This window comes from Anomaloglossus baeobatrachus, chromosome 1 (genome assembly GCF_048569485.1).
Source record: "Anomaloglossus baeobatrachus isolate aAnoBae1 chromosome 1, aAnoBae1.hap1, whole genome shotgun sequence".
NCBI classification, from domain to species: domain Eukaryota; kingdom Metazoa; phylum Chordata; class Amphibia; order Anura; family Aromobatidae; genus Anomaloglossus; species Anomaloglossus baeobatrachus.
The window spans coordinates 197,238,741-197,264,301 of record NC_134353.1 but is presented as its reverse complement, the minus strand read 5'-3'; the positions used below and the strand labels follow the sequence as shown (position 1 = coordinate 197,264,301).

Below are 25,561 nucleotides of genomic sequence, written 5' to 3'. Positions count from 1 at the left end.
AATAATAGAATACACCATGGACAAACAATTCAGACATTCTGTCGAACATAGGAGGGATCCGGTCACGTCTTGTAGCTGTATTGACATCATTCATTTTACCATACATTCAACAGAAAAACAGTTTTATTGCTATAAATTTGGGGTGTTTTGATCACTTTTTATTGTGTGTTTAGGGAAGAGTGGTAACCAAAAAAAATAATTCTGGGGTTTTTAATTTTTTTTCTCGTAATGGATTTCACTCTATGGGTTAATTAATTTTGCAGTTTGATAGACTAGACTTTTACAGCCAACAAGACACAATATATATATATATATATCTCAAAGATGTTGAAGTGAATTTTTATATATTTTTTAAAAACTTTTTTTATGATATTTTTAGTCCACTTAGGGGATTTGCACCTGTGATCATCTGATTGCACCACAATATAGCAGTATGAAGTGAAAATTGTGTGCCTAAGGATATGTGCGCACCTAATGTTTTGTGCCATCAAAAACGTTGTGTTTCTGGCTGCTAAAAAAACGCACAAAAACAAAAAAAACGCATGCGTTTTTACCGCGATTTGGTGCGTTTTTGGCTGCATTTTTGTGCACTGCATTTTTATGCATTTTATTTTATCAGTGAACAATGCCATTAACGATTGGTGAAGAAAAAAGAAAAAAAAAGAAAAAGAAAGATCTGAAGTCATTTCCTGCTTCAATCCGTTCTCCTTCTTTCTCCACTAGTGTATGCAGGAGAGCAGACAGCATCTGCAGAACTACAAGGCTATATTTTTGTATGCTAGCCAGGTAGGTACGGCTGCCAATTTGTACCCGACTTGGAACCCAAAATATAGGGAAACCCTTTTTTTTTATTATTATTTTATGAATTTCATGAAATAATAATAAAAAAAAATGACGTGGGCTTCGCCCAATTTTTGTGTACAGCCAGGTACAACTAGGCACCTAGGGATTGGAATCCGTAGCGTGGGGTGCCCAAGCTTTCTGGGCACCCCCGCTGCGAATTGCAGTCCGTAGCCGCCCCAGAAAATGGCGCTTTCATAGAAGCGCCATCTTCTGGCGCTGTATCCAACTCTTCCAGTGGCCCTGGTGCCGGGTGGTTCGCTGGGTAATAATGGGGTTAGGGCTAGCTGTATATTATCAGCTGGCCCTAAGCCCGAAATTCATGGTGTCACGCCAATATTAGACATGGCCACCATGAATTTCTAGTAAAGATAAAAAAAAAACACAACACACAGAAAAATATTTTTTATGAGAAATAAAACACAATTAGTGACTCCATCTTTATTGAACTAAAGAACCCCTCCCCCCCCCCCGCAGTAATCCTGGGTCAAGGGTCCCGCAATGTTCAATCCGGATCCAATATCATCTGATCGGTTTGCCGGAAAAAGGCTAAGCGATCAAATGATGTGTCAGGTTCAAGGATGTGAATCACATGACACATCAGCTGATTGTATAAAAGCTGTTTATACAATCAGCTGATGCATCAGTAGAAAAAAAAATCTACACACTTCTGTGCAGACTCCCGTAAGATCGCTGCAGGACCCAGCGGTAATCAGCTAATGCGGTCACCTGACAGCATCAGCTGATAGTTTAAGCCAGCCGGGCGGTAAAAAGCCGGCCTCACCGCTGGACTTATAATGTCAGCTGATGCCGTCACGTGACTGCATCAGCTGATCACCGGCAGGTCCTGCAGCGATCGGACGTGTCCCGGGAGTCTGCAGACAGGTGAGTATGAGTTGTTTTTCTTCTACTGTTCACTTTTGATTTCGCAGCTGCTTCCACCTCCCGTCCAGACGTGGCGCCGGACGGGAGGTGGAACCAGGGATGGCGGTATCGGAAGGATTCAGTCTTCTGTGTTTACCAACACAAGGAATCCTCTTCTTGTACACGTGACTGTACTACCCACCCCTTGCGTTTATAGCTGCGTTTTTAGTCATAGAAATGCAGCTATATTTGCAATTTGCGTTTTTCATTGCGTTTTTGAACATCTCATTAAACTAAATGGGTCAAAAATGCAGCTAAAAAAACCGCTGTGTGCAGACAGCAAAAATGAAAACTCATAGACTTTGCTGGTGAAGCAAAGTCATGCAGTTTTCTGAACAAATACGCACCCGGAAAACGCGCAAAAACGCGGTAAAAAAAAGCCTAGTGCGCACATAGCCTTAAGCGGGCTTTACACGCTTTGATATATCAAACGACATGTTGTCGGGGGTCACATCGTAAGTCACGCACATCCGGCATCGTTTGACATATCATAACGTGTGGCAGCTAAGAGCGAGTGTGAACGAGCAAAAATACTCACCTTATCATTGCTCGTTGACACGTCGCTCATTTTCTAAAAATCAAACGTCCGGTTGTTCATTGTTCCTGAGGCAGCACACATTGCTCCGTGTGACACCCCGGGAATGATGAACACAGCTTACCTGCGTCCCGCCGACAATGCGGAAGTAAGGAGGTGGGCGGGATGTTTACGTCCCGCTCATCACTGCTTCTATTGGCGGGCCGCTGTGTGACGTCGCTGTGACGCCAAACGTCCCTCCCCCTTCAGGAAGTGGATGTTCGCCGCCCACAGCGAAGTCGTTTGGAAGGTAAGTACGTGTGACGGGGGGGTTACGACTTTGTGCGAACGCACGAATAATCGACATGTGTAAAGCAGCCTTTAGGCTGCAGACACATTAGCGTATGGCATCGGATGCGATATGCTAATGACTCCCTGCTCAGGCTCTGCTGCGAGCGTGAGCCGAGTGTCATGCGACTGTGACCCAATCCTGCAATCAGGTCACAGCTGCGAAGGACGGGGCGGGCGCTGCAGAGGAGAGGGAGGGGTTGATCCCCCCCATCTCCTCCATTGTCAGCCTGTATATATCGCACTGCACCGAGATAACATCCGAGTGCAGTCCGATGTTTCTCTCGCACCCATTCACTTGAATGGGTGCGAGTGATACGGCTTTAGCAGAAAATCGCATAGCATGTTGCTACTTTTCTCACATCGAGAATCTGGATGCGAGAAAAGCTGACCAACAGCTTTCCCTCATTGACTAGCATTGGTCAGAGCGCAATGTGAGATTTTCTCACATTGCACTCGTCCGACTTCAACGCTCGTGAAAAACTGAGCCTCAGAAGTGTACCAGCGATCATGATGACTCAGCAGTGACCTGAGATCTTGCTGCGGGTGGCCAATGGGAGTCGGTGTTTCTCAGAATATATACCACGTTCAGAAACTGAAAGTGGCATTTAAATGGTTACGAGCAGTGATCAGCGCTCAGCTCTGGTCACTGCTGCTAGACACGGATGCTGGATATGTACCATAGACAGCATATACTGCGTGTAGACAGAGTTCAGCTCCTGAGCCAGCTCCACACACTGGTACCACATGATGACATACAGCGACATGATATTGCATTAAGGAGTTAAAGAGGTTATCACAATTTAAGAAAAAAGAAGCTTGTAATGGGTTAAAAAAATAATAGAAACAATATCACCTCACTGATCACCTGCCCCACTCATTTCAGAACTGTCTGCTCCCAAGCCTGTATCTGATTCCTGCTGTAGCAATGACATCCAGTCACAGTGATCCGGGACCACTGCAGGTCATCTTTATGGCTAATAGTGGCCTGAGCAGTCCTTTCCTGTATGTAGGGACTAGTAAGTAGAGCTAAGAGGCAGATCTGGGAAGCATGGGGAGGTGAAGTTAAGGGAAGGATCACAGTTTGTAAAGGCCATTCACAGCCATTTAATTCAAACTGGAAATTTAAAATTTTATTTTCATGTAAAAAAATAAAAAAAAGAAGGGACTCGGCAGGATATCACCCTTAATTTATTTATATGTGCAAGTAGCTCTTACAAAGACAAATCCAGCAATACCTTTACATCTTTAGTCTGTTCCTCTGTTACTGAGAAATCAGCATTTGAATAATATGAAAGATCTGAAGCCTCTGTCACTCCAGCTCTATTCCTTGCCCAGTGCTGCCTCCTTCTGTTTGACTGATGGATCCTTTGCCTGAAGTCACACAGCACAGAAGCCGTCAGTCAAGTAGGAGAAGGCGACACTGGGCGCGGAATAGAGCTGGAGTGACAGAGGCTTCAGCTCTTACAGCCTCATTTTGCATATCAATTAAAACACCGATTTCTCAGTAACGGAGAAATGGACTAGCCATGTAAAGGTATTGCTGGACTTGTCATTGAAAGATGGGCGGTGAAATCCTTCTGACAAATTCATTTTTTAGAGAACCTGTCAGCAGAATTTTGCTAAGTTAAGTACAGTCATGGCCAAAAGTTTTGAGAATGACACCAAAATTATATTTTCACATGATCTGTTGCCCTCTGGTTTTTAATTGTGTTTGTCTGATGTTTACATCACATACAGAAATATAATTGCAATCATATTATGAGGACCAAAAGGTTATATTGACAGTTAGAATGAGTTAATGCAGCAAGTCAATATTTGCAGTGTTGACCCTTCTTCTTCAGGACCTCTGCAATTCTCCCTGGCATGCTCTCAATCAACTTCTGGACCAAATCCTGACTGATAGCTGTCCATTCTTGCATAAGCAATGCTTGCATTTTGCCAGAATTTGTTGGTTTTTGTTTGTCCACCCGTCTCTTGATGATTGCCCACAAGTTCTCAATGGGATTAAGATCTGGGGAGTTTCCAGGCCATGGACCCAAAATCTCTATGTTTTGTTCCATGAGCCATTGAGTGATCACCTTTGCTTTATGGCAAGGTGCTCCATCATGGTGGAAAAGGCATTGTTGGGCGCCAAACTGCTCTTGGACAGTTGGGAGAAGTTGCTCTTGGAGGACATTCTGGTACCATTCTTTATTCATGGCTGTGTTTTTAGGCAAGACTGTGAGTGAGCCGATTCCCTTGGCTGAGAAGCAACCCCACGCATGAATCGTTTCAGGATGCTTAACAGTTGGCATGAGACAAGACTGGTGGTAGCGCTCACCTCTTCTTCTCCTAATAAGCTGTTTTCCAGATGTCCCAAACAATCGAAAAGGGGATTCATCTGAGAAAATGACTTTACCCCAGTCCTTAGCAGTCCAATCCCTGTACCTTTTGCAGACTATCAGTCAGTCCCTGATGTTTTTTCTGGAGAGAAGTGGCTTCTTTGCTGCCCTCCTTGAAACCAGGCCTTGCTCAAGCAGTCTCCGCCTCACAGTGCGTGCAGAAGCACGCACACCAGCCTGCTGCCATTGCTGAGCTAGCTTGCCACTGCTGGTAGTCCGATCCCGCAGCTGAAACAGTTTTAAGATACGGTCCTGGCGTTTGCTGGTCCTTCTTGGGCGCCCTGGAGCATTTTTGGCAACAATGGAAGCTCTCTCCTTGAAGTTCTTGATGATGCGATAGATTGTTGACTGAGGTGCAATCTTTGTAGCTGCGATACTCTTCCCTGTTAGGCCATTTTTGTGCAGAGCAATGATGGCTGCACGTGTTTCTTTAGAGATAACCATGGTTAACTGAAGAGAAACAATGATACCAAGCACCAGCCTCCTTTTAAAGTGTCCAGTGGTGTCATTCTTACTTAATCATGACTGATTGATCGCCAGCCCTGTCCTCATCAACACCCACACCTGTGTTAATGGAACAATCACTAAAACAATGTTAGCTGCTCCTTTTAAGGCAGGAATGCAATGATGTTGAAATGTGTTTTGGGGGTTAAAGTTCATTTTCTTAGCCAATATTGACTTTGCAAGTAATTGCTGTTAAGCTGATCACTCTTTATGACATTCTGGAGTATATGCAAATTGCCATTAGAAAAACTTAAGCAGTAGACTTTGTAAAAATTAATATTTGTAGCATTCTCAAAACTTTTGGCCATGACTGTAGAGATGTTACAATATTGAGACTGATTAAAATATTATATGTGTTGAAGAAATCCATTTTGTAGCTTTTTTGTAATCATCAATTAAAGTTTTCTTGTAATGATATATTTGTGCATTGGGGTGGGACTGTGGGCTGGGTCTTATCCTGGTGCACTGGCCCCTCCGTCTGCCTCCTGTTTATAAGTTATAGATACATCAGTGACCTTCCTCCTATTTTAAATTTGGTGACGGAGCTTACATTAGGTCTCTATTACAATGGCACCGTCGTCAGTCCATGGGCAGTCGCATCCACATCAGTCTCCAATAAAATGGCACCGTCGTCAGTCCATGGGCAGTGTCATCCACAGCAGTCTCCAATAAAATGGCACCGTCGTCAGTCCATTGGCAGTCGCATCCACATCAGTCTCCAATAAAATGGCGCCGTCGTCAGTGCATGAGCAGTCGCATCCACATCAGTCTCCAATAAAATGGCGCCGTCGTCAGTGCATGAGCAGTCGCATCCACATCAGTCTCCAATAAAATGGCGCCGTCGTCAGTGCATGGGCAGTGGCATCCACATAAGGCTCCAATAATATGGCACCGTCGTTAGTGCATGGGCAGTGTCGTCCACATCAGTCTCCAATAAAATGGCGCCGTTGTCAGTGAATGGGCAGTGGCATCCACATCAATCTCTAATAAAATGGCACCGTCATCAGTGCATGGGCAGTGTCATCCACATCAGTCTCCAATTAAATTGCGCCGTCGTCAGTGCATGAGTAGTGTCATCCACATCAGTCTCCAATAAAATGGCGCCGTTGTCAGTGAATGGGCAGTGGCATCTACATCAGTCTCTAATAAAATGGCGCCGTCATCAGTGAATGGGCAGTGTCATCCACATCAGTCTCCAATAAAATGGCGCCGTCGTCAGTGCATGGACAGTCGCATCCACATCAGTCTCTAATAAAATGGCGCCGTCATCAGTGAATGGGCAGTCGCATACACATCAGTCTCCAATGAAATGGCGCCGTCATCAGTGAATGGGCAGTCGCATCCACATCAGTCTCCAATAAAATAGCGCCGTCGTCAGTGCATGGGCAGTCGCATCCACATCAGTCTCTAATAAAATGGCGCCGTCATCAGTGAATGGGCAGTCGCATACACATCAGTCTCCAATGAAATGGCGCCGTCGTCAGTGCATGGACAGTCGCATCCACATCAGTCTCTAATAAAATGGCGCCGTCATCAGTGAATGGGCAGTCGCATCCACATCAGTCTCTAATAAAATGGCGCCGTCATCAGTGAATGGGCAGTCGCATACACATCAGTCTCCAATGAAATGGCGCTGTTGTCAGTGTATGGGCAGTGGCATCCACATCAGTCTCCAATAAAATGGCGCCATCGTCAGTGCATGGGCAATCGCATCCACATCAGTCTCCAATAAATGGCACCGTCATCAGTGCATGGGCAGTGTCATCCACATCAGTCTCCAATTAAATTGCGCCGTCGTCAGTGCATGAGTAGTGTCATCCACATCAGTCTCCAATAAAATGGCGCCGTTGTCAGTGAATGGGCAGTGGCATCTACATCAGTCTCTAATAAAATGGCGCCGTCATCAGTGAATGGGCAGTGTCATCCACATCAGTCTCCAATAAAATGGCGCCGTCGTCAGTGCATGGACAGTCGCATACACATCAGTCTCCAATGAAATGGCGCCGTCATCAGTGAATGGGCAGTCGCATCCACATCAGTCTCCAATAAAATGGCGCCGTCGTCAGTGCATGGGCAGTCGCATCCACATCAGTCTCTAATAAAATGGCGCCGTCATCAGTGAATGGGCAGTCGCATACACATCAGTCTCCAATGAAATGGCGCCGTCGTCAGTGCATGGACAGTCGCATCCACATCAGTCTCTAATAAAATGGCGCCGTCATCAGTGAATGGGCAGTTGCATCCACATCAGTCTCTAATAAAATGGCGCCGTCATCAGTGAATGGGCAGTCGCATACACATCAGTCTCCAATGAAATGGCGCTGTTGTCAGTGTATGGGCAGTGGCATCCACATCAGTCTCCAATAAAATGGCGCCGTCGTCAGTGCATGGGCAATCGCATCCACATCAGTCTCCAATAAAATGGCGCCGTCATCAGTGAATGGGCAGTGTCATCCACATCAGTCTCCAATAAAATGGCGCCGTTGTCAGTGAATGGGCAGTGACATCTACATCAGTCTCTAATAAAATGGCGCCGTCATCAGTGAATGGGCAGTGTCATCCACATCAGTCTCCAATAAAATGGCGCCGTCGTCAGTGCATGGGCAGTCGCATCCACATCAGTCTCCAATAAAATGGCGCCGTCGTCAGTGGATGGGCAGTTAAATCCACTTCAATGATTTGTGGGTGCAACCGTGCATCCACCGATGAAGGCGCCATTTATTGGAGATTTAATATAGACACTGCTACAAAATTTAAAATAAGAAAAAGGTCACTGACGGATCTGTGACCTGTCACTCATAAGCAGGAGGCAGACGGAAGGGGCCAGAATATCATAATAAGACCCGACCTGCAGTCCGGCCCCAATGCACAAATGCATCATTACAATAAAACATCACACAATAATTACAGAAAAGTGACAAAATGGATTTGTTCAACACAGGTATCATTTTACTCATTGTCACAGCGCCAATATGGCCCTGCCTGTACTTTACTTGGCCAAATCCCGCTGACAGGTTCTCTTTATGGCTGCTTTCACACCTCCGGTTTTTCCTGTGCGGCACAATCCGGCACTTTGCAGAAAAAACGCAACCGTTTTTTTTGCTGCCGGTTGCGTTTTTCCTGCATAGAGTTTAATTAGTGCCACATTGTGCCGCATGGGCTTACGTTCCGTCCAGTTTTTGCCACATGCGGCAGATTTAGCCGATGCGGCGGTCGGATGGAACGTTGCCTGGCACGTTTTTTTGTGCGGCAAAAAAAAAACGCACCGGATGTGTGAAAGCAGCCTAAGCAAGTTTGAGATTGACTTGCTATAACTTGCTGTCTTTAGTCTCGTCAGTCCTTTTCTGTTTTTTTCTGCTGCTTTTATTGCTTGTTGTCAAGATCTGGTGATACGCACTTCACTCCAATACAGCTTATCATACGCCTTGCTGTGAGCTCAGTCGCTTGCATTATGGTGTACGCACACTAGCTTTCAATCCTGACTACCTCTCTCCAGCCACATTCATGTGTAGAGAACTTCTCTAAAGCATAGACAGTAATCCAAGGGCAATTCTACAGACCTGATCACCTACCCCAAGTGCATGTTTAGGCCAGCAGCACAGAAATGCTGCTAGCTTGACCTGTTGCTTAAGGGGAATCTGTCAAGAGATTTTTGCCACCTAATCTGAGAGCAGCATAACATAGGGGCAGAGATCCTGATTCCAGCCATGTGTCACTTACTGAGCTGCTTAGTGTAGTTTTGATAAAATCACTGGCTAATCAGCAGTAGATTATCATTAGAGGACTACTTGTCGTGCTGCCAGGTAGTCCAGCATGTTCGTGAGCTCTTTATATCTGCTAGATCAGCAGCAGAGAAACAGTGATTTTATTAAAATGACAGCAAACAGCTCAGTAAGTGACACATCGCTGGAATCAGGGTCTCTGTCTGTACATTACGCTGCTCTCAGATGGGGAGCAAAAACCTTGTAACAGATTCCCTTTAAGTAGGAGCCCCATGAAGTCAGCATGCTGCGGAGTTGTGCATTAGAAGATCAGGTAAGGTATAGAAAAGTAAAATGAACACTAGTTTTTTAAGAAATACAAATAGTTATCATTTTATATACTACTAAAAAGTTTAGTAAAAATTTCCAAATTACCCCTTCATAACTGGCCTTTTATCCGCGGTTGCCTCTTGTTGCGACATGGAAGCGTTTATATATAGCTTACAGATATGTGTGCTTCAATATGATTCTGCTTTTATTTTTTTTTATCAAGGAGGAGAACCCTATCGAGATTTGCTGTGAAGTGGCAGGGGTGGCTCAAAGAATTGATCAATTATTTGCTAAAAATCTAATTTTGTATTTTAGTACAGTTGGAATAAATCCATGAATTTGCACTTTTATATGATGCATGCCACTCTCAGATCGTGCTGGCTCTTCTTTCCCTTCGTAACTTACACATATGTCACTCACGCATTGGGTCCGGTGTATGGAGTGCACTCAGGAGCGGGATACCAGCTTCCACCTATAGCAGCAGCAGCAATCAGATCTAGGTCCAGTTGCTGCTAGTAACCTTTTAATGGCTGCCATCAAAGGGCATTTATGGCAGGAAATCACTATCATGTCATCTTGCAGCGCTCGTCATCGAACAACATGATTGTAGGGTGCCAATGGATTGCCATCTTTGTACCCCTGTGGGTTTCATAAGAGACCATCAATATTCCTGTGATACTGAAACACTGTGAGATTGCGGTATGTAGAAGAAGGAACCAAATGATCGCAAATTCCAGCCCCATATGTAAAAATACATATATACAGTATGTTTATATATATGTATGTGTATATTATTATTATTATTATTATTATTATTATTGTTTATTTATAGAGCACCATTGATTCCATGGTGCTGTACATGAGGGGGTTACATACAGAATACATATACACGTTACAATAGACAGACTATCACAGAGGGAAGAGGGCCCTGCCCTTGCGGGCTTACATCCTAAAGGATTTTGGGGAGGAGACAGTATATATATATATATTAGATTATGAGTACCATTTTCCCAGTTTACAATAAAATAAAGAGTAAAAAAAGCCAAACCTTTTAGGTAATGCTGCTCCCATAATACTCTGATGTAACAAAATATAGAATCATTAGCCAGTATAATGACAATGTAAAAAGAACCAAAAATCAAAATGACGGAGTTGGTGTATTTTTAAAAAAATCTACTGCCTTTAGAAAATTTCAGAAAAATCTCAAACTGTCTCTCCAGGAATGGAGACAATCTCTAGTGCAGCGCCACCTATTGGAAGTAGCGATCCTAAAAGTCAGAAGTGGATTTTTAACAATCCTTTGCATATGACCTAGGATTTTATGCCAGACCAGATTCCTAATTTGCAGACACGGTGTTTCGGGGTGCTTGCCCCTCGTCAGTCCAAAGTATGGGGTGTCTGGTCTGGCTCATGAGAAGCTATGTGGGGACCACGGGGGAACACTATTCTCCTTAAGGAGACTTTGCAAGCCAGTCTGGCTGCCAGTAAGGGGACTTATAGCTGCAATGCCCCTCTAGGAAATATTCAAATTGTCTCTCCAGGAAAGGAGACAAATTCTAGTGCAGCGCCACCTATTGGAAGTTGCGATCCTAAAAGTCAGAAGTGGATTTTTAATAATCCTTTGCATATGACTTAGGCGGGCTTTGCACGCTGCGACATCGCAAGCCGATGCTGCGATGTCGCACACGATAGTCCCCGCCCCTGTCGCAGCAACGATATCTTGTGATTCCTCGCGTAGCGAACATTATCGCTACGCCGGCTTCACATGCACTCACCCGTCCTGCGATGTCGCTGTGGCCGACGTCCCGCCTCCTTCCTAAGCGGGCGGGTCGTACAACGTCACAGCGACGTCACACGGCAGGCGGCCAATCAAAGCGGAGGGGCGGAGATGAGCAGGATGTAAACATCCCGCCCACCTTCTTCCTTCCGTATAGCCGCCGGCGGCAGGTAAGGTGATGTTCCTCGCTCCTGCAGCTCCACACACAGCGATGTGTGCTGCCGCAGGAACGAGGAACAACATCGTACCTGTCGCGGCAGCGTAATTATGAAAAAGTCGGAGCTTACACCGATGATACGATAACGTCGCTTTTGTGCTCGTTAATCGTATCATCTAGGATTTACACACTACGATGTCGAAAGTGACGCCGGATGTGCGTCACTTTCGATTTGACCCCACCGACATCGCACGTGCGATGTTGCAGCATACAAAGCCTCCCTTAGGATTTTATGCCAGACCAGAATCCCAATAGACACGGTGTTTCGGGGTGCTTGCCCCTCGTCAGTGCAAAGTATGGGGTGTCTGGTCTGGCTCATGAGAAGCTATGAGAAAAATCTCAGACACTAATGAAAGTGTAAGCATAGACATGAAATATCGGTGTGAATGGACCTACCATCACTATCAAACTCTTCAGAGTAATCGGAGTATTCGGCTTCTTCCACTGCTTTCTGTCGTGACACTCGAGCACTGACCGCCTTCTTCAGCTCATCCTGCAAAAGAAAATGTTACCACCTGTGTTTAAAATATTTTTATAGGATAATTTGAACATAGGGGTCTATATAATACAATACAGTACATTACCATAAATTACCACCTGTGACAATCAATAATCCATATGTTGTATTGGTGAGAATCTGCTAGAAGATGATGAATAATGACTCATAGGAATATGAGGCTCCTTCAGATGTTCACCGAGAGCCTGGGTGTTGTCAAGTTCTCAAGAGTTGGAAACATTATTTCTATAAGGCTATGTGCGCACGTTACGTCGTGACACTGCAGAAAATTCTGCAGCAATTTTTCAGTGCATGTGAGCTTCAAATCGCTGCAGAAACACTGCGTAACGGAAGCACTGTGTCTGCAGAATAGATGCCGCTTTCATGCGCTCTGGATGCTGCTTCTCCCATAGACGGAGTGGGAGCTGCATCCAAAGCGCACAAAAGAAGTAACATGCTGCTTTTTTGAACGCAGAGATTTTGTCAAATTTTTGACTCTCTAATCGCTGCGTTCAAAGAAGCATTGTGCGCACAGATTATGCACAATCTTCATAGATTGTGCTGAGGATGCAGGACGCATGCGCTTACGTTGGAGTGCTAGACGCAGCATAAATGCATGTAATACGCACACGTGCGCACGAGCCCTTATATCCATTCACATAAAAATAATGAGATAAGGAAAATGGTTAAAACTCCTATGAGGCATACAGATATACAGAAGAGCGACAGAGACAAGCATTTTTTTACTGTGAACTTTGGCAAAGTACACTTTCAAAAAGTGAGGTGCTGAGCCAGCCCCCCAGAATAAAATGGATATTTTACAGTTAAGCACATGATTTGGGAGGGAAAATAATTATATATATATATATATATATACAGTACAAACCAAAAGTTTGGACACACTGCCTCATTCAAAGAGTTTTCTTTATTTTCATGACTCTGAAAATTGTAGTTTCACATTGAAGGCATCAAAACTATGAATTAACACATGTGGAATGAAATACTTAAAAAAAAAAAAGTGTGAAACAACTGAAAATATGTCTTATATTCTAGGTTCTTCAAAGTAGCCACCTTTTGCTTTGATTAATGCTTTGCACACTCTTGGCATTCTCTTGATGAGCTTCAAGAGGTAGTCACCGGAAATGGTTTTCACTTCACAGGTGTGCCCTGTCAGGTTTAATAAGTGGGATTTCTTGCCTTGGGGTTGGGACCATCAGTTGTGTTGTGCAGAAGTCTGGTGGATACACAGCTGATAGTCCTACTGAATAGACTGTTAGAATTTGTATTATGGCAAGAAAAAAGCAGCTAAGTAAAGAAAAACGGGTGGCCATCATTACTTTAAGAAATGAAGGTCAGTCAGTCCGAAAAACTGGGAAAACTTTGAAAGTGTCCGCACGTGCAGTGGCAAAAACCATCAAATGCTACAAAGAAACTGGCTCACATGAGGACCGCCCCAGGAAAGGAAGACCAAGAGTTACCTCTGCTGTGGAGGATAAGTTTATCCAGAGTCACCAGCCTCAGAAATCGAAGGTTAACAGCAGCTCAGATTAGAGACCAGGTCAATGCCACGCAGAGTTCTAGCAGCAGACACATCTCTAAAACAACTGTTAAAGGGAATGTGTCGTCAGGAAAAAAAATTTTCAATAACTGAAAAAATGTTTTGTTTAAATATTATTATTTTTTCAGCAAAATATAAAATAAAATTAAAAAGTTTAATATTTTCCACTGTTTCCACTGTTAAACACTAGCAGCTTCTGAAATCCTACAGAAATCCAACTGTAGAAAAAACTCAGATTACAGCTGCAGTAAAGTGGGCAGAGTCTGCTCTCCTGTGTGGTATGGCACTCCTCCCCCCTCCTAATCTGAGTGTTTACAACAGATAACAGAGAATGACATGTAGGGACACAGTGCAGAGCCATTTTGTTGGTGACCAGAAATGTCTAAATTGTTACCAAGGACAGCAGGAGTATCACCCAGGACAGGATTAGATACACAGCTCAGCAGACAGTATTACCCAGGACAGGATTAGATACACAGCTTATCAGACAGTATCACACAGTATAGGATTAGATACACAGCCCTGCAGACAGTATCACAAGATAGGATTAGATACACAACTTAGCAGACAGTATCACCCAGGACAGGATTAGATACACAGCTCAGCAGACAGTATCACACAGGATAGGATTAGATACACGGCTCAGCAGACAGTATCACACAGGAGAGGATTAGATACACAGCCGTGCAGACAGTATCACCCAGGACAGGATTAGATACCCAGCTCAGCAGACCATATCACACAGGATAGGATTAGATACACGGCTCAGCAGACAGTATCACACAGGATAGGATTAGATACACAGCCGTTCAGACAGTATCACACAGGATAGGATTAGATACACAGCCATGCAGACAGTATCACACAGGAGAGGATTAGATACACAGCCATGCAGACAGTATCACATAGGAGAGGATTAGATACACAGCCGTGCAGACAGTATCACACAGGAGAGGATTAGATACACAGCCGTGCAGAGAGTATCAGCGGTAGCAGCGGCGGTACTCCCATGCAGTGGCACACACACACAAAGCAGTGGCGGCGGCGGGCAGAGCGGTGGCTGGGGAGAGCGGAGGGAGCGGGTGTCATCGGAGACGGTAGCGGCGGGGGGAGGGTCGGCGGTAGCAGTAGCGGGGGCAGAGCTGGGGCTGGGGAGAGCAAAGGGAGGGGGTGTCATCGGAGACGGAAACGGTGGGGGGAGGGGCAGTGTTAGCAGTAGCGGGGGCAGAGCGGGAGCTGGGGAGAGCGTGTCATCAGAGACAGTAACGGGGGAGGCGGCCTGTACTCACATATCCTGGCGGTTGACAGGGGTACAGTGCAGCAAACAGCATACGCTGTGAGCCCCACAATGATGGCGCTGATCTCCTCCCTCTGCTGTGATCTGGACAGCCCAGGGGGCGCGTCCAGGTCATAGCAGACACCCACTGTAACGTAAATGATGGGGTCGGATCCCAAACACTGTTCTCTATGCACAGGGGCTGCCATAAAGGAGTGTGTAACTGTCGTTACACACACAGCAAATCCAGCATGGCCCCCAGTGCCTCCAGTAAAATTAGAATTAAATAAAACCTAAATAAGCTGCGATTTTCATTTTGTATTAAAAATACTTGATTTCATAATCACTATTTTTAATACAAAAATAAAAAAACGCGATACATTCCTTTTAAGAGGAGACTTTGTGCAGCAGGCCTTCATGGTAAAATAGCTGCTAGGAAACCACTGCTAAGGACAGGTAACAAGCAGAAGAGACTTGTTTGGGCTAAAGAACACAAGGAATAGACATTAGACCAGTGGAAATCTGTGCTTTGGTTTGATGAGTCCAAATTTGAGATCTTTGGATCCAACCACCGTGTCTTTGTGCGACGCAGAAAGTTGATCGGAAGGACTCTCCATGGCTGGTTCCCACCGTGAAGCATGGAGAAGGAGGTGTGATGGTGTGGGGGTGCTTTGCTGGTGACACTGTTGGGGATTTACTCAAAATTGAAGGCATACCGAACCAGCATGGCTACCACAGGATCTTGCAGCGGCATGCTATTCCATCCGGTTTGCGTTTAGTTGGACCATCATTTATTTTTCAACAGGACAATGACCCCAAACACACCTCCAGGCTGTGTAAGGGCTATTTGACTAAGAAGGAGAGTGATGGGGTGCTACGATAGATGGCCTGGTCTCCACAGTCACCAGACCTGAACCGAACCTGAATCGAGATGGTTTGGGGTGAGTTGGACCGCAGAGTGAAAGAAAAAGGGCCAACAAGTGCTAAGCATCTCTGGGAACTCCTTCAAGACTGTTGGAAAGCCATTTCCGGTGATTACCTCTTGAAGCTCATGAAGAGAATGCCAAGAGTGTGCAAAGCAGTAATCAAAGCAAAAGGTGGCTACTTTGAAGAACCTAAAATATAAGACATATTATCAGTTGTTTGTTTTACACTTTTTTGTTAAGTATTTCATTTCCACATGTGTTAATTCATAGCTTTGATGCCTTCAATGTGAATCTACAATTTTCAGAGTCCGGAAAATAAAGAAAACTCTTTGAATGAGAAAGTATGTCCAAACCTTTGGTCTGTACTGTATATATGTGTATATATATATATATATATATATATATATATATATATATATATATATATATATATATATATATATATATATATATATATATATATATAAATATATATATATATATATATATATATATATATATATATATATATATATATAAACATATGTTTTCAAAAATGACATGGTAATGAGAGCGTGGCTAATATTCTTCCTGGTCTTCTGGGGGTGCACTTCCATCTGGTATGACAAAACCCTCATCTGTGGCATAAAGTATCTCTATGATCCTCTGCACTCCGTACTGCAGTGATGTCCGTAAATTTGCAATCAAGAAAAACAAGGTGTTTATTTCTACTCTTCATAGTGAAAAAAACACTGTACAAGACTTTTCTCAATTTCTGTATTATGCAAGAACCATGTTTAGTAAAGTAGACCAGTGAAGCAGTCATAGCTCGCCCTGCCCTCCTCCAAATGATGCCTACCTTGCTCTCCTCCAACAAGTGCCTCCCCTACCTTCCTCCAACAGTTGCCTGCCCTCCTCAAACGGATGCCTGCCCTCTTCCAATGGGTTTCTTCCCTGCCCTGCTCCAATGGGTGCCTTCCCTGCCCTGCTCCAATGGCTGCCTTCCCTGCCCTGCTCCAATGGCTGCCTTCCATCCTGCAAGGTGTGCCTGTCCTCCTCCAGCAGGGGCCTGTCCACACATTCTGAGAATGGGAGGATGAAGATAGAGAGGCCTGGGTGATGGAGTTTACAGATTTTCATCCCTGGTTGCACCACTTGTGCAGTGTCTACAGTGAAGCAAGATGGCACTCCTTGAGCTTATCTGCAAAAGCATCTCCCCCATCAGTGCACAGTACCAACCTCATCATTAGGGCTGTGCTCAGGGCTGTATTTTGCCTTCATGCTGCCCTAGGCACTTTAAGTGGTCGCGCCCCTTAGTGACAACGTAAAACTGAGTTTTCGCACACGACATCTGTTTAAGGCAGATCTACTTTGTAAAACACTTGAAAAAGTATCAATGAGAAATGAAGGGCACTAACCCCCCCCCCAATGGGGATCACCACAGGCACATCAAAACATAGCATGAAAATAAAATATTCCCACCACACCGTCCCCACTTATATACTGTGACTGTCACACTGCCCCTAATAAACTACACACCGTCCTCCCTTATAAATTATACCCACCACACCTTCCTCAATTATGAAATATGATCTGCACATTGTCCTCACATCATGCTGCCCCCTCCTCACAATGTCCCATGCATGCTGCCCCCTCCTCACAATATCCCATGCATGCTGCCCCCTCCTCACAATGTCCCATGCATGCTGCCCCCTCCTCACAATGTCCCATGCATGCTGCCCCCTCCAAACAATGTCCCATGCATGCTGCCCCCTCCTCACAATGTCCCATGCATGCTTCCCACTCCTCACAATGTCCCATGCATGCTTCCCCCTCCTCACAGTGTCCCATGCATGCTGCCCCCTCCTCACAGTGTCCCATGCATACTGCCCCCTCCTGTGTCCCATGCATGCTTCCCCCTCCTCACAATGTCCCATGCATGCTTCCCACTCCTCACAATGTCCCATGCATGCTTCCTCCTCCTCAGTGTCCCATGCATGCTGCCCCCTCCTCACAATGTCCCATGCATGCTGCCCCTCCTCACAATGTCCCATGCATGCTGCTCCCACCTCACAATGTCCCATGCATGCTGCCCCCTCCTCACAATGTCCCATGCATGCTGCCCCCTCCTCACAATGTCCCATGCATGCTGCCCCCTCCTCACAATGTCCCATGCATGCTGCCCCCTCCTCACAATGTCCCATGCATGCTGCCCCCTCCTCACAGTGTCCCATGCATGCTGCCCCCTCCTCACAGTGTCCCATGCATGCTGCCCCCTCCTCACAATGTCCCATGCATGCTGCCCCCTCCTCACAATGTCCCAAGCATGCTGCCCCCTCCTCACAATGTCCCATGCATGCTGCCCCCTCCTCACAATGTCCCATGCATGCTGCCCCCTCCTCACAATGTCCCATGCATGCTGCCCCCTCCTCAGTGTCCCATGCATGCTGCCCCCTCCTCACAGTGTCCCATGCATGCTGCCCCCTCCTGACAGTGTCCCATGCATGCTGCCCCCTCCTGACAGTGTCCCATGCATGCTGCCCCCTCCTGACAGTGTCCCATGCATGCTGCCCCCTCCTGACAGTGTCCCATGCATGCTACCCCCTCCTGACAGTGTCCGATGCATGCTGCCCCCTCCTCACAATGTCCCATGCATGCTGCCCCCTCCTCACAATGTCCCGTGCATGCTGCCCCCTCCTCACAGTGTCCCGTGCATGCTGCCCCTCTCCATGAGCTCCTAATGCTGCCTTCCTCTTTTCCATAATGACATCTCCATGCTGCCCCACTCATCATACTAAGACCACCACACTAGCGCTTATGCTGAGACACACACACACACACACACACACACACTACCCCACTCTTGATATTGACTCCCCTACATTGTTCCACTCCATACTGATCCCACACATGCTGCCCCTTCTCCATAATGAGCTCCCAATGCGGCCCCCCTCTTATTCTGAGTCCTTACACTCCCCCCCATCGATATTGTCATTGCTCTATCCCTCAACCCTTGTCCTCTGTCTCTAGCATTGGCCCCTCTCTTCCATTCCCCCAGCAGCAGCCTCTCTCCCCCCGCCTCCAGCAGCAGCCTCTCCCGCAGCATCAGCCTCTCTCCCCCCAGCCTCCCCCAGCATCAGCCTCTCTCCCCCCAGCCTCCCTCAGCATCAGCCTCTCTGCTCCCAGCTTACCCCAGCATCAGCCTCTCTCCTCCCATCCTCCCCCAGCATGAGCCTCCTCCAGCATCAGCCTCTCTCCTCCCAGCCTCCCCCAGCATCAGCTTCCCTGCTCCCAGCTTCCCCCCAGCATCAGCCTCTCTCCTCCCAGCCTCCCCCAGCATCAGCCTCCCTCCTCCCAGCCTCACCCAGCATCAGCCTCCCTCCTCCCAGCCTCCCCCAGCATAAGCCTCCCTCCTCCCAGCCCCCCTCCTCCAAGCCTCCCCCAGCATCAGCCTCCCAGAGCATCAGCCTCCCTCCTCCCCCTCCTAGCCTCCCCCAACATCAGCCTCTCTCCTCCCAGCCTCCCCCAGCATCAGCCTCCCTGCTCCCAGCTTCCCCCAGTATCAGCCTCCCTCCTCCCAGCCTCCCCCAGCATCAGCCTCCCTCTTCCCAGCCTCCACCAGCATCAGCCTCCCTCTTCCCAGCCTCCCCCAGCATCAGCCACCCTCTTCCCAGCCTCCCACAGCATCAGCTACCCTCCTCCAAGACTCCCCCAGCATCAGCCTCCCAGCCTCCCCCAGCATCAGCCTCCCAGCCTCCCCCAGCATCAGCCTCTCTCCTCCCAGCCTCCCACAGCATCAGCCTCTCTCCTCCCAGCCTCCCACAGCATCAGCCTCCTTCCTCCCAGCCTCCCCCAGCATCAGCCTCCCTTCTCCCAGCCTCCCTCCTCATCAGCCTCCCTCTTCATCAGCCTCCCTCCTCCAAGCCTCCCCCTCCCAGCCTCCCCCAGCATCAGCCTCTCTCCTCCCAGCCTCCCCCAGCCTCAGCCTCCCTCCTCCCAGCCTCCCCCAGCCTCAGCCTCCCTCCTACCAGCCTCCCCCAGCCTCAGCCTCCCTCCTCCCAGCCTCCCCCAGCCTCAGCCTCCCTCCTCCCAGCCTCCCCCAGCATCAGCCTCCCTCCTCCCAGGCTCCCCCAGCATCAGCCTCCCTCCTCCCAGCCTCCCCCAGCATCAGCCTCCCTCAGCATCAGCCTCCCTCAGCATCAGCCTCCCTCCTCCCAGCCTCCCCCAGCATCAGCCTCCCTCCTCCCAGCATCAGCCTCCCTCCTCCCAGCCTCCCCCAGCATCAGCCTCCCAGCCTCCCCCAGCATCAGCCTCCCAGCCTCCCCCAGCATCAGCCTCTCTCCTCCCAGCCTCCCACAGCATCAGCCTCTCTCCTCCCAGCCTCCCACAGCATCAGCCTCCTTCCTCCCAGCCTCCCCCAGCATCAGCCTCCCTTCTCCCAGCCTCCCTCCTCATCAGCCTCCCTCCTCCAAGCCTCCCCCTCCCAGCCTCCCCCAGCATCAGCCTCTCTCCTCCCAGCCTCCCCCAGCCTCAGCCTCCCTCCTCCCAGCCTCCCCCAGCCTCAGCCTCCCTCCTCCCAGCCTCCCCCAGCCTCAGCCTCCCTCCTCCCAGCCTCCCCCAGCCTCAGCCTCCCTCCTCCCAGCCTCCCCCAGCATCAGCCTCCCTCCTCCCAGGCTCCCCCAGCATCAGCCTCCCTCCTCCCAGCCTCCCCCAACATCAGCCTCCCTCAGCATCAGCCTCCCCCAGCATCAGCCTCCCTCCTCCCAGCATCAGCCTCCCTCCTCCTAGCCTCCCCCAGCATCAGCCTCCCTCCTCCCAGCATCAGCCTCCCTCCTCCTAGCCTCCCCCAGCATCAGCCTCCCTCCTCCCAGCATCAGCCTCCCCTCCTCCTTCAGCTTCCCTCCTCCAAGCCTCCCCCTCCCAGCCTCCCCCAGCATCAGCCTCCCTCAGCATCAGCCTCCCCCAGCATCAGCCTCCCTCCTCCCAGCCTCCCTCAGCATCAGCCTCCCTCCTCCCAGCCTCCCCCAGCATCAGCCTCCCTCCTCCCAGTATCAGCCTCCCTCCTCCCTCAGCCTCCCTCCTCCCTCAGCCTCCCTCAGCATCAGCCTCTGTCCCCCCAGGCTCCCTCAGCATCAGCCTCTCTCCTCCCATCTTCCCCCAGCATGAGCCTCCTCCATCATCAGCCTCTCTCCTCCCAGCCTCCCCCAGCATGAGCCTCCTCCAGCATCAGCCTCTCTCCTCCCAGCCTCCCCCAGCATCAGCCTCCCTGCTCCCAGCCTCCCCCAGCATCAGCCTCCCTCCTCCCAGCCTCCCCCAGCATCAGCCTCCCTCTTCCCAGCCTCCCCCAGCATCAGCCTCCCTCTTCCCAGCCTCCCCCATCATCAGCCTCCCTCTTCCCAGCCTCCCCCAGCATCAGCCTCCCTCCTCCCAGGCTCCCCCAGCATCAGCCTCCCTCCTCCCAGCCTCCCCCAGCATCAGCCTCCCTCAGCATCAGCCTCCCTCAGCATCAGCCTCCCCCAGCATCAGCCTCCCTCCTCCCAGCCTCCCTCAGCATCAGCCTCCCTCCTCCCAGCCTCCCCCAGCATCAGCCTCCCTCCTCCCAGTATCAGCCTCCCTCCTCCGTCAGCCTCCCTCCTCCCTCAGCCTCCCTCAGCATCAGCCTCTCTCCTCCCATCTTCCCCCAGCATGAGCCTCCTCCATCATCAGCCTCTCTCCTCCCAGCCTCCCCCAGCATGAGCCTCCTCCAGCATCAGCCTCTCTCCTCCCAGCCTCCCCCAGCATCAGCCTCCCTGCTCCCAGCCTCCCCCAGCATCAGCCTCCCTGCTCCCAGCCTCCCCCAGCATCAGCCTCCCTCTTCCCAGCCTCCCCCAGCATCAGCCTCCCTCTTCCCAGCCTCCCCCATCATCAGCCTCCCTCTTCCCAGCCTCCCCCAGCATCAGCCTCCCTCCTCCCAGGCTCCCCCAGCATCAGCCTCCCTCCTCCCAGCCTCCCCCAGCATCAGCCTCCCTCAGCATCAGCCTCCCTCAGCATCAGCCTCCCTCCTCCCAGCCTCCCCCAGCATCAGCCTCCCTCCTCCCAGCATCAGCCTCCCTCCTCCTAGCCTCCCCCAGCATCAGCCTCCCTCCTCCCTGCATCAGCCTCCCTCCTCCTAGCCTCCCCCAGCATCAGCCTCCCTCCTCCCAGCATCAGCCTCCCTCCTCCTAGCCTCCCCCAGCATCAGCCTCCCTCCTCCCAGCAAATGCCTCCCTCCTCTCTCAGCTTCCCTCCTCCAAGCCTCCCCCTCCCCCTCCCAGCCTCCCCCAGCATCAGCCTCCCTCCTCCCAACCTCCCCCAGCATCAGCCTCCCTCCTCTCTCAGCTTCCCTCCTCCAAGCCTCCCCCTCCCCCTCCCAGCCTCCCTCAGCATCAGCCTCCCTCCTCCCAACCTCCCCCAGCATCAGCCTCCCTCCTCCCAGCCTCCCCCAGCATCAGCCTCCCTCCTCCCAGCCTCCCCCAGCATCAGCCTCCCTCCTCCCAGCCTCCCCCAGCATCAGCCTCCCTCCTCCTAGCCTCCCCCAGCATTAGCCTCCCTCCTCCAACCCTCCCCCTCCCCCAGCATCAGCCTCCTTCAGCATCAGCCTCCCCCAGAATCAGTCTCTCTCCTCCCAGCCTCCCCCAGCATCTGCCTCTCTCCTCCCCAGCCTCAGCCTCTCTCTCTCTCCCCAGCCTCCCCCCCAGCCTCAGCCTCTCTCTCCCCCCAGCCTCCCCCCAGCCTCAGCCTCTCTCTCCCCCCAGCCTCCCCCCCAGCCTCCCTCTCCCCCCAGCCTCCCCCAGCATCAGCCTCTCTCCTCTCAGCCTCTCTCTCCCCCCAGCCTCCCCCCCAGCTTCAGCCTCTCTCTCCCCCAGCCTCAGCCTCTCTCCCCCAGCCTCTCTCTCTCCCCCCAGCCTTAGCCTCTCTCTCCCCCCAGCCTCCCCCCCAGCCTCAGCCTCTCTCCCCCCAGCCTCAGCCTCTCTCTCCCCCCAGCCTCAGCCTCTCTCCTCCCAGCCTCAGCATCTTTCCCCCCAGCCTCCCTCTCCCCCAGCCTCAGCCTCTCTCCCCCCAGACTCAGCCTCTCTTCCCAGCCTCCCCCCAGCCTCAGCATCTCTCTCTTCCCAGCCTCCCCCAGCCTAAGCCTCTCTCTCTTCCCAGCCTCAGCCTCTCTCTCTCTTCCCAGCCTCCCCCCAGCCTCAGCCTCTTTCTCTGCCCAGCCTCTCTCTCTTCCCAGCCTCCCCCAGCCTCAGCCTCTTTCCCCCCAGCCTCCCCTTGCATGATTATAGTGGACAAAAAGAGGCATCGCATACATTCTAGGCTCTGCCTCTGCCTTACCTGCTCTGGTGCCCGCCGCCCTGCTCTGGCTGGCTCCTCTTCTGGCTGGCTCCAGCTTCAGACGCGTCCTCCTCCGCGGCGTGTGTCGTCTGCAGCATTGGACGCTGCAGCACGGGGCAGTCAGCTGATTGTCGCGCCCGCGCGCCTCTGACCCCAGAAGTGCAGGCGATGGAACTTCCGGGGTTAATCAGCTCACCATGCCTGGCGCCCGCCATGTATTTAAATAGACAGAAGTGCGCCTCTCCTCCCTCTCAAGTGTGCACACAGCAGGGCCGAGAGCAGTGTGCACATAACAGGGCAGAGAGCAGTGTGCACACAGCAGGGCCGAGAGCAGTGTGCACACAGCAGGTCCGAGAGCAGTGTGCACACAGCAGAGCCGAGAGCAGTGTGCACATAACAGGGCAGACAGCAGTGTGCACACAGCAGGGCCGAGAGCAGTGTGTACACAGCAGGGCCGAGAGCAGTATGCACACAGCAGGGCCGAGAGCAGTATGCTCACAGCAGGGCAAAGAGCAGTGTGCACACAGCAGGGCAGACAGCAGTGTGCACACAGCAGGGCAGAGAGCAGTATGCACACAGCAGGGCAAAGAGCAGTGTGCACACAGCATGGCAGAGAGGAGTGTGCACACAGCAGGGCCGAGAGCAGTGTGCACATAGCAGGGCCGAGAGCAGTGTGCACACAGCAGGACAGAGAGCAGTGTGCACACAGCAGGACAGAGAGCAGTGTGCACATAGCAGGGCAGAGAGGAGTGTGCACACAGCAGGGCAAACAGCAATGTGCACATAGCAGGGCCGAGAGCAGTGTGCACACAGCAGGGCCAAGAGCAGTGTGCACACAGCAGGGCCGAGAGCAGTGTGGACACAGCAGGGCCGAGAGCAGTGTGGACACAGCAGGGCAAAGAGCAGTGCGGACACAGCAGGGCCGAGAGCAGTGTGCACACATCAGGGCCGAGAGCAGTGTGCACACAGCAGGGCCGAGAGCAGTGTGCACATAGCAGGGCAGAGATCAGTGTGCACACAGCAGGGCCGAGAGCAGTGTGCACACAGCAGGGCCGAGAGCAGTGTACACATAGCAGGGCAGAGAGCAGTGTGCACACAGCAGGGCCGAGAGCAGTGTGCACACATCAGGGCAGAGAGCAGTGTGCACACAGCAGAGCAGAGAGGAGTGTGCACACAGCAGGGCAGAGAGGAGTGTGCACACAGCAGGGCCGAGAGCAGTGTGCACACAGCAAGGCCGAGAGCAGTGTGCACACAGCAGGGCCGAGAGCAGTGTGCACACAGCAGGGCCGAGAGCAGTGTGCACATAGCAGGGCCGAGAGCAGTATGCACACAGCAGGGCCGAGAGCAGTGTGCACACAGCAGGGCAGAGAGCAGTGTGCACACAGCAGGGCAGAGAGGAGTGTGCACACAGCAGGGCCGAGAGCAGTGTGCACACGGCAGGGCCGAGAGCAGTGTGCAAACAGCAGGGCAGAGAGCAGTGTGCACACAGCAGGGCAGAAAGCAGTGTGCACACAGCAGGGCAGAGAGCAGTGTGCACACAGCAGGGCAGAGAGCAGTGTGCACACAGCAGGGCAGAGAGCAGTGTGCACACAGCAGGGCAGAGAGCAGTGTGCACACAGCAGGGAAGAGAGCAGTTTGCACACAGCAGGGCAGAGAGCAGTGTGCACACAGCAGGGCAGAGAGCAGTGTGCACATAGCAGGGCCGAGAGCAGTGTGCACACAGCAGGGCAGAGAGCAGTGTGCACACAGCAGGGCAGAGACCAGTGTGCACATGGCAGGGCAGAGAGCAGTGTGCACACAGCAGGGCAGAGAGGAGTGTGCACACAGCAGGGCAGAGAGCAGTGTGCACACAGCAGGGCAGAGAGCAGTATGCACACAGCAGGGCAGAGAGCAGTATGCACACAGCAGGGCAGAGAGCAGTATGCACACAGCAGGGCAGAGAGCAGTGTGCAAAAAGCAGTGTGCACACAGCAGGGCAGAGACCAGTGTGCACACAGCAGGGCAGAGACCAGTGTGCACACAGCAGGGCAGAGACCAGTGTGCACACAGCAGGGCAGAGAGCAGTATGCACACAGCAGGGCAGAGAGCAGTGTGCACACAGCAGGGTCGAGAGCAGTGTGCACACAGCAGGGCAGAGAGCAGTGTGCAAAAAGCAGGGCAGAAAGCAGTGTGCACACAGCAGGGCAGAGAGCAGTATGCGCACAGCAGGGCAGAGAGCAGTATGCGCACAGCAGGGCAGAGAGCAATGTGCATATAGCAGGGCAGAGAACAGTGTGCACATACCAGGGCAGGGAGCAGTGTGCACACAGCAGGGAAGAGAGTGTGCAAAAAGCAGTGTGCACACAGCAGGGCAGAAAGCAGTGTGCACATAGTTGGGCAGAGACCAGTGTGCACATAGCAGGGCAGAGAGCAGTGTGCACATAGCTGGGCAGAAAGCAGTGTG

The 25,561-nt window shown here is 50.7% G+C and overlaps 1 protein-coding gene across 1 annotated transcript in view; it reads right to left on the bottom strand.

Annotated features, from left to right (window-relative positions):
- MAP9 (microtubule associated protein 9) overlaps nucleotides 1-25,561 on the bottom strand; it is a 238,614-nt gene that overhangs the window by 189,154 nt on the left and 23,899 nt on the right. Inside the window, exon 3 of the mRNA XM_075347644.1 lies at nucleotides 11,936-12,032. Within this exon, the coding sequence (XP_075203759.1) occupies nucleotides 11,936-12,032 (97 nt within the window). The remainder of the gene's footprint in view (nucleotides 1-11,935; nucleotides 12,033-25,561) is intronic.